The 11,981-nt window shown below is 46.8% G+C and overlaps 1 protein-coding gene across 1 annotated transcript in view; it reads left to right on the plus strand.

Moving 5' to 3' along the window:
• The first annotated feature begins 9,869 nt into the window (after positions 1-9,869).
• The window catches only part of ASAP1 (ArfGAP with SH3 domain, ankyrin repeat and PH domain 1), a 307,119-nt gene continuing 305,007 nt past the window's right edge, over positions 9,870-11,981 (plus strand). The window contains exon 1 of the mRNA XM_046641983.1: positions 9,870-9,966. Within this exon, the coding sequence (XP_046497939.1) occupies positions 9,908-9,966 (59 nt within the window). The 5' untranslated portion in view covers positions 9,870-9,907. The remainder of the gene's footprint in view (positions 9,967-11,981) is intronic.

Raw genomic sequence — 11,981 nt, forward strand, 5'->3', positions numbered from 1 at the left:
TCTCTGGGCTTAAACTAGATGAGATTGGAAATTTCTTAGAGATACTTTATTTCCTTTGATTCTGAGATGCCTTTGATTGCAACATGCATTCTTGACATCATCACAGCATTGGAGGAGAAAACAAGCTCTGCCACATTAAATTTCATTGATAGTAAGACACAGTGTGTTCCAGAAATGGTAAAATGTGAAAGTACGGCTGTCACGGAATGGAGGGAATAATGTGATTACAAAGAGCGTTGTCAAATTGGGTTGCTGATGCTGATCGGACCTGCTCCAGGGGGTTAGGAGTGAGCTTGATGGGCGAGGCCAGTCTTGCTGGCTTGTTACGGGTCTTGTTTTAGTTCCAGCACCAGGAAAGAAGTACATACAGCAGAGACCTCTCTCCTGAGGCTGCCACTGCTCTGAGAGGCTGGTGGCGGAAAGAAGAGTCTTCTGGAATCAGATAGATCTAGGTTCCACTTACTAGCTGTGAAAACTCTTGCAAGATGATCATCCTGTGCAGCCTCAGTCTCCTTCTCTGTAAAATGGCACAATCATAATACCTGTCTCCTCGGGTTGTTATGAGGATTAAAGAAGTTATTGCTGTGTAGTGTCCGATACACATAGGAGGCATGCAGTATATACTAGCGACATTATTTTTTCAACTATTATTTAATCTTTCAGAGCTGTCACCTCCTGTGTAAGACGGGGATCATAATAAGAGCTGTGCTTCTCACTCCTCGCGCTGGGCAAAGATTCAGTGCGATTGAACGGGGCCAAGTACCTGGTGCCCACACAGGACCTGCGTGGTGCCTGGCGGGCGCTCAGCAATGGGGGCTTCCTGCAGAGGGGTGAACGCCTTTCTGTGCAAAACCCTTTCCATCCTGGTTCTCTTTTCCTTGGGCACGCTGGAGGCTGGGACACTCAGATGCTGCTCCTGGAAGGTGACTTCCAGGCCTTGGTGTATCCTCCCTGACTGTCCCTGGGGTAGTGGCCAGTGGACAGTAACATGATGACCAGCTACAGGAACCATGTCCATGGCACTGGCCGTGCTTAGAGGCCACCACGTCGGGACCCTGGGCTGCCGATGTTCTTTCTAGTTGTGGGTTGTCACGGTCGTGGCAGCTGTTGACCATACATCTGTTCTCTGCTGGCACTTCTCACACCCTTGTCTGAGGGCCACACCTGGGAGTGTTAGTTCCCTGGCACTTCCACCTTGCTCCTTGGTGGCCAAGAGCAAGCTCTCAGGCAGAAAGTCTCAGGTGTTGCTTGCAGTAGGATGCACTTGGCCTTACATGGACTCGTGAGTGATACCTTGATAGGCAGTGTGTGGGCATCATCACCCATGTGGGCACCATCAGAGGCTGCTGCCATCCCCACTTTCCAGAAGAAGACACAGGCTCGTAGGGTGAAGTTCCTTGCCCCAGGTCACACAGCAGTCAGGTGGGAGAGCCAGTGTTGGAATGTAAGGCTTCCTGCTCCAAAGGCTCTCCTCGTCCCACTGCTTGGGAAATTCCCCCAGCACTGGGCTGCCTGCTGCTTCCTTCTCCTGCACAGTCAGCACAGATGGCTCTGGCTCGGCATGCTCCCTGGGAGGAAACACGCGGTTGTTTGAAAGGCCCTCCGTCGCACTATTAAAACAGTTGGTGGCACAACAAACCCAGGCGCCGCCCATTTCACGTTCCGCATTTGCTGTTCTCCCCAGGGGTCCCTGAAGGAAACGTGTAGTTTTGTGGTGGCACAGACTGAGTTGAGTCTGCCTCTGCTGGTGTGAGGAGCGGTCACGTGGCTGGAGAGGGAGCCTAGCCGGCCTCTCAGTACACGGCTCTCAAGGTTACTCGGTTGTTCTCTTCTCGGCTCACTGAGGCCGTTTCTCTGGCATTCACTTGTTTTAAGATTCACCAAGTTCTCAGGATGCAACTTTTGAAAATGTTGAGGATTTACTCTTCACCTGTGGTATGTAGGTTCCTATGGCACCCAGTACTTTGCCTTTTTCTAATCTCCCATGAGGTTATTTCAGATCTGATTCTCTTACACATGGGCTCTAAGCAGAGACCATGTCTGTATTGCTCACCGTTATTATATCCTTGACATTTAGCTTAACAAATATCTTTTCAATAAATGAATGGATGAATGGGTGCGTTTCCCCAACAGATGATTCTCATTATGGGAAGCCCTCGCCAATGGGAAATACCATGTGGTAAGCACTTACTAGTGAGGCAGGTCCTGTGATGTTGTGTTCACACCCAAATGAGGTCACTTATGAGAGCTCATCCTGTCCGTTGTTTCTGCATCTGTCCCCTGACCCCACTAGACTGTGAGCTCAACCCACCCAACTTTGCCTCCCCACTGTGTGGCCCAGTGTGCGGTACATCCAGGGAATAGAATGTAGACATGTGGTCACGGTCATCATGAATTTATAACCCAACAAGAGGGTGCTTCTACTCTTATGAATCATGGGCCCTCCGCAGTGATCTCTTCTTTGGAGAGGACAGACCCAGACCATCTGTGATTGTTATCTTAACTGCCGAGTGAGGCAGGGGGACGGGGCCCAGGCTGAGGTCCAGAGGCATCAGCATTGTTAGGCAGAGCACCTCAACGCTTCTTGGATTTCTTGGGGTGGCCTTCTGCAGGCTCTTGTCTGTTTCCCTCTGTAGCTTGATTGGGTAATCCTGGGCAGGTGGAGTCAGTGGGAGTGGCCCATCCCAAACACTTGCTGATGGGGAGGAGGAAGGGGGGATTAGGAGAAACAGCAGGAGTCCAGAGTTACCTGGCCACAGGCCACAGGTGTATAACTTGGAGCTCCTCACGGCAGGCAGGGAGGCAGGACTTGTTGCTTGCTGGGGGCTATAGAAACTGAGAGACCTAGGTATCGGGCCGAAATCCCCATGACCAGGTCAGACGGTCTCGGCATTCACCATTCAAGAATCGCCCCAGGAGAGGCGGTTTGACTTACCTATTTAAAACAATCAGAAAATAATACAGGACGGGAGGTATTCAGTCATAATCCATACCGCCTTGCCTAGTGTGGTGAGTAAAGCCCTGAGCTTTGAAGTCAAGCCATCCCAAAGCTGAATCCTGAATCTGCCACCACCAGCTGGCCGTGTGACCTGAGAAATGTTGGCCGTGTGACCTGAGAAATGTTACGTCACTTCTGTGAGCCTCAGTTGCCTTACCTGTAAAACTCAGTCACAGTTCCTTGGAGGGTTGTGGTGAGGACTGAAGGAGATAATGAACGTGCCTGGCACGGATCTGGTACACCGTGCCCAATACGAGTTGCTATTGTTATGGCTGTTGTTATTATTATTATTAGTGCGGTTCAGAAATGGATAGATTGTTGGGCTAGGAAAGTTGGAGAAAGCTTCTTGGAAGAAGGGGAATTTCAAGTGGGACTAGACAAGTTGGGCTTCTGATGGATGAGAGGGAGACTGGCATAAATATACGTTCGGGCTGTTTTCTTTAGGTCCCCGATTTGCTAAGTAGAGCTTCCACAGAACAGGAAAGAGCAGCATCAGTAAATAGCAAAAATGTTTGGCATGATGTTATGGGAAAAAAAGAAATTGTCCAAGTCACAGCAGCTGCAGATGACTCAAGAGTTCATAACATCCTCTACAAAAGGATGCGGATCGCAACATCCGTGAAGTCACTTCTGTGAATAAAACCCGGCACCTATTTGGGGATTGGCAGTAAAGAAGGGTTGATGCGCCCAGTGATTTATGTCTCTTATTCCTGCATGACATGCAGGAATTGCTGTCCTGACTGACATACCGTAAGTCACAGAATAGAATTTCAGTGGAGAAGCAGAAACGTGGGTGGATTAAAAATGCGATGCTTGTTGGTAATGAATTCTGGTTCGCTCTAGCGGGTTGTTGCTTTAAATCCTCCATCACTGGTGGCTGCTGGAAATGAGAAGTTGTAAAGAAGAGCACAGGAGTTGAGAGCACACGTTCACTCACTCCTCTGACGTGTATTTATTGAGCACTTATTTACAGACGCTGTGTGTTCCCTGCCTGTAACTTTGAGCCCACCCTGGAAGGCACTGCAGATGGTGCCTGCTCCCACGGAGGGCTTCCTGCATCTCTGTCTGTGGCCATCCCCCGGCTCTGCTTGGCCAGTGAGGCAGAGGCGTGGGTGCATCAATGCTCCAGCTTCCTAACCCCTGGGGGGCACAGTGCTGATGTGTATTCTCCCCAGTCTCTCTGAGGTTCCCTGGTGGGATTGCTCCCCTGGTGCCTAAGCGGTAACCTGCCCGACCTTGGACAAATTCCTTAACCTCTGAGTTTCAGCTTCTTATAGGATGGTTGTAGGAGTAAATGAGACAGTAACATCACTGCCTCCACTCCTAGGTACCCTTTATTCAACAAGTCCTGGGGACCCATACATTGTCTTACTGATTCTCATGGTGACTCTATGAGGCAGGCCTTTAATTATCCCAGTTTTAAAGACGAGGAAACTGAAGTAGGAAAGGCTAAATAACTCACCAGAGAGCCATAGTCTGAGTTGTAACCCAGATGCATTTCTTGTAAGGGCCAGCATTTTTTATTGAGGTCACATTGGTTTATAACATTATATAAATTTCAGGTGTACATCCTTATATTTTGACTTCTGTATGCACTACATCGTGTTCATCACCCAAAGTCTAATTGCCATCTGTCACCTTACAGATTTGCCCTTTACCCCTGTTGCCCTCCTTCCTCTCCTCTGGAAACCACCAATTTGTTCTCTGTGTCTATGTGTTTTTTTTTTGTTGTTATTTTATCTTCCACCTATGAGTGAAATCATATGGTATTTGTCTGTCTCCATTTGAGTTATCTCACTTAGCATAATACCCTCAGGGTCCATCCATGTTGTCACAAATGGCAAGATTTCATCTTTTTTATGGCTGAGTAGTATTCCATTATGTGTATGTACTGCATTTTCTTTATCCATTCGTCAGTTGATGGGCACTTAGGTTGTTTCCAAGTCTTGGCTATTGTGAATGATGCTGCAATGAACATAAGGGTGCATATATCTTTTCGAATTAGTGTTTTCATGTTCTTTGTATAAATACCCAGAAGCAGAATAGCTGGATCATATGAAAGTTCTATTTTTAATTTTAATACTGTTTTCCATACTGGCTGTACCAGTTTACACCCCCACCAGCAGGGCATGAGGGGTCCCTTTACTCCGCATCCTCTCCAACACTTGTTACTTTTTGTCTTCTTAATAACAGCTATTCTCACGGCTGTGAGGTGATATCTCCTTGTGGTTTTCTTTCGCATTTCTGTAATAATTAGTGATGTTGAACATCTTTTCAGGTGTCTGTTGGTAAGGGCTGACCTTTAATAATAAGCCAAATTGTTAGAGTACAGGATCTAGCAAGATCTTCTTCTTCTTCTTCTCATTATCATCATTAGCAAGTGCCCAGCATATAGTAGTTGCTCCTTATTTGTTGAATTTAGAAAATAATGAAGGGGGCCAGTCCGGTAGCATAGTGGTTAAGTTTGCAGGGTTCACTTCACCAGCCCTGGGTTTGCAGGTTCGGATTTGGGGTGCGGACCTATGCTCCGCTCATCATGCCATAGAGGCATGCAACCCATATGCATAGAGGAAGATTGCCACAGGTGTTAGCTCAGCAACAATCTTCCTCAAGCAAAAAGAGGAAGATTGGCAATAGATGTTAGCTCAGGGCCAATCTTCCTCACCAAAAAAAAAAAAAAAAAAGGAAGAATGTTAGTCCCTTGAGATCATGAACATTCTTTTGTTCTTGGCTCTGTCTTCAGGAAGCAAGAACAATCCCTGGTGCATGGTAGGTACAAAACAACTGTTTGTTGAATGAATGAATATGAAATGGAATTTTTTTAGTTACTGGTAGTTTCTGGTTCTAAGAAAATCATGTTAATTGAAATGCATTATTTATTTCACTCTTACAGAAACCAGTTCCAGGAAGGAAATAGCTTTAAGAACCCTGACAGTATTTATCTCTAGGTGTTGGGATAATAAAAGATTTTAGTTTTATGCCTTAATATTTTCCATGATGGACCTGGATTCCTTTCTTAACTGGAAAGAAATAATCTTCAGAAAAAAATCAGTCTCAAAGCACAAATGGATCCTAAGACAGCATGAGGGAGACACTGACATGTACCTGGATGCTAACCTAATTTGAGTGGGTTCAGAGTCTAGAGAGCACAGGATGTGAACTGACTTTGGTGTCACACCTCACACAGCTCTTTCACACACCATCTCTCTGGAAGCTCACGCCAGTCTCGTGACGTAGGCCAGACTGGGATTAGTGGCCTCGTTTCACAAACAAGGGACCTGAGAGCCAAAGAGGCTCGCTGACTAGGACGAGGCTCTGCTTGGGGGCACAGCCGGACTGGAACTCTGGGCATTTGACTTTAAGCCCAGTGGCCTTCCCACTCTATCCCAGCAGCCTCTCATGAAGACCCATTAAAGGGAGTGGGACAAGGGCACAGGCGGGTTGGTGGGCCAGGGACTCATGTGACAGTTGTCTCTGAGCATCTGCAAGACCCTCGTATGGAGGCAAAGCCTGGCTTGAATGTTTTGAGTCAGACAGCTGGGGTCAGAATCCCAGTTCTGGCAGACACTGTCTTGGACACGTTGTATCCTATCTCTGAGTCTCGATTTTCTCATTGGTAAAGCTGGCCCAATATCTACCTTGCAGGATTGCATGAGGGTCACACTGGCACCAAGGAGGTGGGTGTTCAGCTCCACCGATTGTCATCACATCTGTGCTGTCTGTGTGCAAGACTCATTATTCCCAACCTGTGCTGATACTCCTTGGTGTCCATAAATTGGTGTTCCCATGTGTATGAGTCAGTTTTGGCCAAATAACAAAAACCTCAGACTTGGCAGCGGCTTGCTTGATGGCGGATATTTATTTTCAGGCTCCTGGGTCTGTGGGGCAGTTGTGGTTTGGCTGGCCTAAGTTGGGCTCGGCTGGCTCAGGCTGGCCTTCTGGTTGGGCTCAGATCTGCTCCATGTGTCTTCAATCTGGGGTCCAGACTGAAAGGCAGCAGCCGACAGGGCCGAGGGAGACATACTTCTCTCCTTGCACATCTTGGGGGTGCAAGAGGGTTAGGATTGGGACCAACACACTGTCACTTACATCCACATTCCGTTGGCTAAACAAGTCAACGGTCCAGTCCAGAATCCAGTGGGTCAGGGAGCTAACCACCACCCACTGTAGAGGGAAGCACTGCAAAGTCACGTGACCAAGGGCAGCGACGTATAATCCAAATTCAGGTTGAGAGTGAGGAACTGGGAGCGGTGGTCCAGTCGAGGCACCGTCTCAGCTCGTACACTTGGGTGGAGCAGGGAAAGGAAGAGACAAGCAAGGGGAGGAGTGGGCTGGGAGAGTCATCGATGATTTGTGCAAGTCTCCAGGCCTTATTTCTCACAGACGGGTACTGAGTGAAGTTGCGACCAGGGGGTGAATGTTCCAGGAAGATCGCAGTCTGTGATTCTGAGGGAGAGCCTATGTTATTCTTATGCTGCTACCACACTGTCTTGACTGCCGTAGCTTTGTTGTAGGTTTTGAAATCGGGAAATGCGAGTCCTCCAACGTTGTCCTTTTGTTTCAAGATCATTTTGGCTATCCTGAGTCCATCCCATTTCCCCATCAACTTTAGATTGAGATTACCAATATCCCGTCTAATTTAAATGTGTGCTTCAAGGTTCAGGAAGATTCAGTCAATCCCTGTTGCCATCTCAGGGTGAAGGAAGTGACTCGATCATTTGTCTAACAAATGTTTATTAATATTTTGCCAGACACTGTGTGGTTGTGCTGGGGCTACACCAGGGAGAAAATCCAAACACAGTCTTTGTACTCACATAACTTATAATCGAGGCAAATCAACAGAGATTAATCAGGCTTCACATTAATGAATACACAATTAAAACTGAGGTAAATTTTGTGATCTAATCTGGAGGAGCAGGAAGAGTTTCCCTGAGGAAGTAAGATTTAAGGAAGTATAGGCGTTAACTAGGCAAAGTGAGTGACGAAGGCTTGCAGGCAGAGGGAGCAGCATGGGCAAAGGACCTGGGGCAGAAGGACCATGGAGAGTTCCAGGATTTGAAAGAAGGTCATATGGCTGCAGCAGTGAGCCTGAGTGGACAAGATGAAGCCAGAGAGGTGGGCAAGAGTCAGACCACATTAAATGATTTGGATGTTTACCTTAAAGCACTAAGAAGCCAGTGAAGAATGTTAAAAGCTGGGGGTGGAGAGGTGGAGATGACGCAATCAGATTTCTGTTGCAGAAGTTTCATTCTGCATATGGTCAGTTTAAGGTGTGGACCTTATTTGGATCTGGATTTTTAAAAACAATTGTTAAAAAAAATGTGTAACATTTATGAGACTATTAGAAATTTTAACTTTGGATTTTTGGTGATTTTGAGGAATTATTATTATTATTATTATTTAAAGATTGGTACCTGAGCTAACAACTGTTGCCAGTCTTCTTTTTTTTTTAATTGCTTTTTCTCCCCAAATCCCCCCAGCACATAGTTGTATATTTTAGTTGTGTGTTCTTCTAGTTGTGATGTGTGGGGTGCCACCACAACATGGCCTGATGAGCGGTGCCATGTCCGTGCCCAGGATCCGAACCGGCGAAACCCTGGGCTGCCAAAGCGGAGCGTGCAAACTTAACCACTTGACCACGGGGCTGGCCGCCTTGAGGAATTATTATAATCTTTTTAGGTGTGGTAATGGTATTGCAGTTATATTTTTGTAAAAGATCTTATCTTAGAGATACATGCTCTACGATTTAAGACTAAAAATAAGCTGTCTGGAATTTGCTTTGAAAGAATAATGTGGGGAGGGGAAGGATAAGGGCGTGGATGGGGTAGATTAATTACGGGTTGATGATAATTGGGGCTGGGTGGTGGGTACATGGGGTTCATGATACTCTTCTCTTTTTTTGTTTTGGTACAAAATTCTGCATAATAAAACTTAAAACAAAAAAAAAGAAAAGGATTATTCTGACTTCAGTGTAGGGGGGCAGATTTTAGAGGGAGAAATGTTGACGAGGGGAGACTAGTCCAGAGGCAGTTGCAGTGGCCCGGGGAGAATGATGGACGCTGGGTTCAGGGCTCTGTCAGTGGAGACGGAGAGAGAGGGACACGTTGAGAGATCTTTAGGAAGTAAGGGAGACCCAACTTGGGGGTGGATTGGATACTGGGGTGAGGGAGATGGTAGGTCAAGTGTCCCTCGGTTTCTGGTCCCAGATGGAGGTGCCACTCTGAGCTGGGGATCACTGGAGAAGGACCAAACAGGTCCCTCGGCTCATGTTGTTTTCCCACTCCCAGCTCTGTTTCCCCTCCATTCTGCAAATATTGGAGCTGCTCCCTTATATAACACCTTTTACCCCAGACTTCCTGCGTGCTGTGCACTCAGCAATTAATTAAGCGCTGGTATGCATGAATTAATTAAAATCCTCTCTCAGCTTCAGAGCGGCTGTCCTGAAATAGGGATATTCACATACATCTATGTCCTTCCTGGGGCTGGTTCACTTTGCTGGGCGAACACAGCTGCAGGTGCCTGTCTGTCTGTCTGTCTGTGGCACCTGTCAGCACACTTTAATTTCATGTTTAGGAGCCCAGGTCTAGAGAAGTTAATGACTTGTAAATTGCTCTCCAACGTAGAGCTAGAAATAGAAGGCGAGAAGGATTCCTGAGCACTTGCACAGATGCAGCGATGGAGACGTCAGCCCCAAAGTGGATGGCTGAAATAGTGGTCTCCTGGCTGTTTTCCTTCTCCTTCCTGGACAGCCACTCTGTGGGGTAAGGACGTTCCTAACAAGGGTGCCGGCCTCCAAGTGAAATCGCGTGTTGGTCTGAGACAATGACTTCTGCCCTGTCCCGCTGGATGACTCTTGTCGCCTTTTTTCCTGCCCCCCATCCAGGTAATTTCTGATGTGACGGCTGAGACATGAGATCTTCAGCCTCCCGGCTCTCCAGTTTTTCGTCGAGAGATTCACTATGGAATCGGTGAGTGGTCTCAGCGCATCCTGTCCAGGGGGCCCAGCCGGGGACAAGTAGAGGGATTCTTTTTGGGGGTTGAAATGCAAAATTTAATGAAACTCAAGCACTCGAATCTGACGGAGACCCCATGGGTGTGAATATAAGTGGCATTCAGATCTCTGGCATTTGCAGAGCTGTAGACTTTTTAAAGTGTTTTCCATCACGTGGGCTATCTCCTTGGTATAGAAGCAGAGGTGGCGGGGTGATGGGACTAGACAACCACGTCGACACCGCCAACAGTAACAGGTGCTGTTTTAGCCGAGTGGCTCTTTAGAAACATTGTTTCATTCAGTGCCCTCAACAATCCCACCAGGTGAGAATTGCCACATTCATTTTACAGATGAAGAACTCACCCAGCTGGATTGGAGGTCAGTTTGTCCTGATTCCAGGTCTTCTGCGTTTTTCTCTCTGCCATGTTGCCTCTCGATAGTTGTATGATCTGCCCCATTTTGCAGCTGGGGATACTGAGGCCTGGGATGGGGCACGTGATGGGGTCTGAGGAGTCTGGCCTTGTGGGTGGAGGTTTGTGTTAGAGGGTGATAAAAAAATTAGACCAGACAGGAAGAGCCCTGAAAACGAGGCAGAGAAAACTCGTAGAGTCTGAGAATCTTAAAGTTGCCAGGGTTTCTTGACACAGGGTCAATCTGCTGTAGCTGGCATTTCCCAGAAGTCAGCTCAGTGGTGGAAAGTGTGTGGGTGCTGGGAGCGGGTGGTTGAATCCTGGCTCTGCCCCGACTTTGTGTAACCTTAGGCAAGTCGCTAAACTTCTCTGTTTCTTCTGTTTTCTTATCTATGAAAGACGGGTGATAATATTTATGTTCCAGGTTTTTTGTGCAGACTAGGAAAAAAGGTATACAATGAAGTGTCTTGCCTAAAGTGGGCACAGAAGGCACTGTAATTATTCCAATTTTGGGGATGAAAGTAATTTGTAAGGATAATTAGACAAGCAAAAGTGTTCTGAATGGGTGGGAGAGGTGAGGGGCTGGAGGCTGGGAGGCCAACCTGAGAGGCGTTGATGTGACCCAGACATGAGGTCATAGGGCGCTGTTGCCACCTTCCAGGATAAGTGAGACTTTGCCTGCTTATTTTCATAGTTTGACCATTACCAAAAGTTTTATTTTATTTTGTTCTATTTTTTAAATCCAGTCCAACACAAAAGTGACATTTGTTTTTGCAGGTGTCTTTTCAGGTGATAATTATAACTGCAATAACGGTGCATTATTTAGGATTAGGTTTTGCTGTGAATCATGTGAAATCTAAAAGAACATTGACTTGAAGATACAAGTAAATTTCCCTCCTTATGAAAGTTCAGACACAGGTGGTGCAGGGCCGCTACAGCAATCTGTGAGAGACCCAGGCTTCTCCTGTCTTGTTTCTCTTCCATGTGGGCCTCCATTCCCAAGGTCACCTCATGGTCCGTGTTGGCTGCTTCTGCTCCAGCCATCACATCTACGAGAGGGAAGAAGGACAGGGAAGAAAGGCAGGCCCCTCCCTTTCAGGGTGCTTCCTGGAAGTTGTACTTGCTGCTTCTACTTGTATTGTATTGCCCAGAAGTTAGTCCTCTGGCTACAATTAGCTACAAGGAAGGCTGGGAAATATGATCTTTATACTGTGAGACTAGTGCTTACCAAAATTGAGAGTTGTTATTATACAAAAAGAAGAGAACAGACATTGGAGGACAAATCTTTCTTTGTTGTGCAAGTAGTTATTGAAAGATTACGGTTAAGAGGGTAGGCTCTGTAGCCAGGCTGCTGGTGTTTGAATCCTGGATCCATGGCTCCATAGTTATGTGACGTTGGGAAAGCTCCTTAACCACTCTATGCCTCAGTTTCTTCATCTGTAAAATCCTACATCCTTATATGGGCTCCTTTGAGCATTAGATGAGTTAAGGTAAAGAACTTGGATCAGTGCCTGGAACATAAGTTCTATTAATGTCAGCTATTACTGCTACTGCTACTTCTATTACCAATACTACTACTAAT

Source organism: Equus quagga, chromosome 16, assembly GCF_021613505.1.
Source record: "Equus quagga isolate Etosha38 chromosome 16, UCLA_HA_Equagga_1.0, whole genome shotgun sequence".
Taxonomy (NCBI): domain Eukaryota; kingdom Metazoa; phylum Chordata; class Mammalia; order Perissodactyla; family Equidae; genus Equus; species Equus quagga.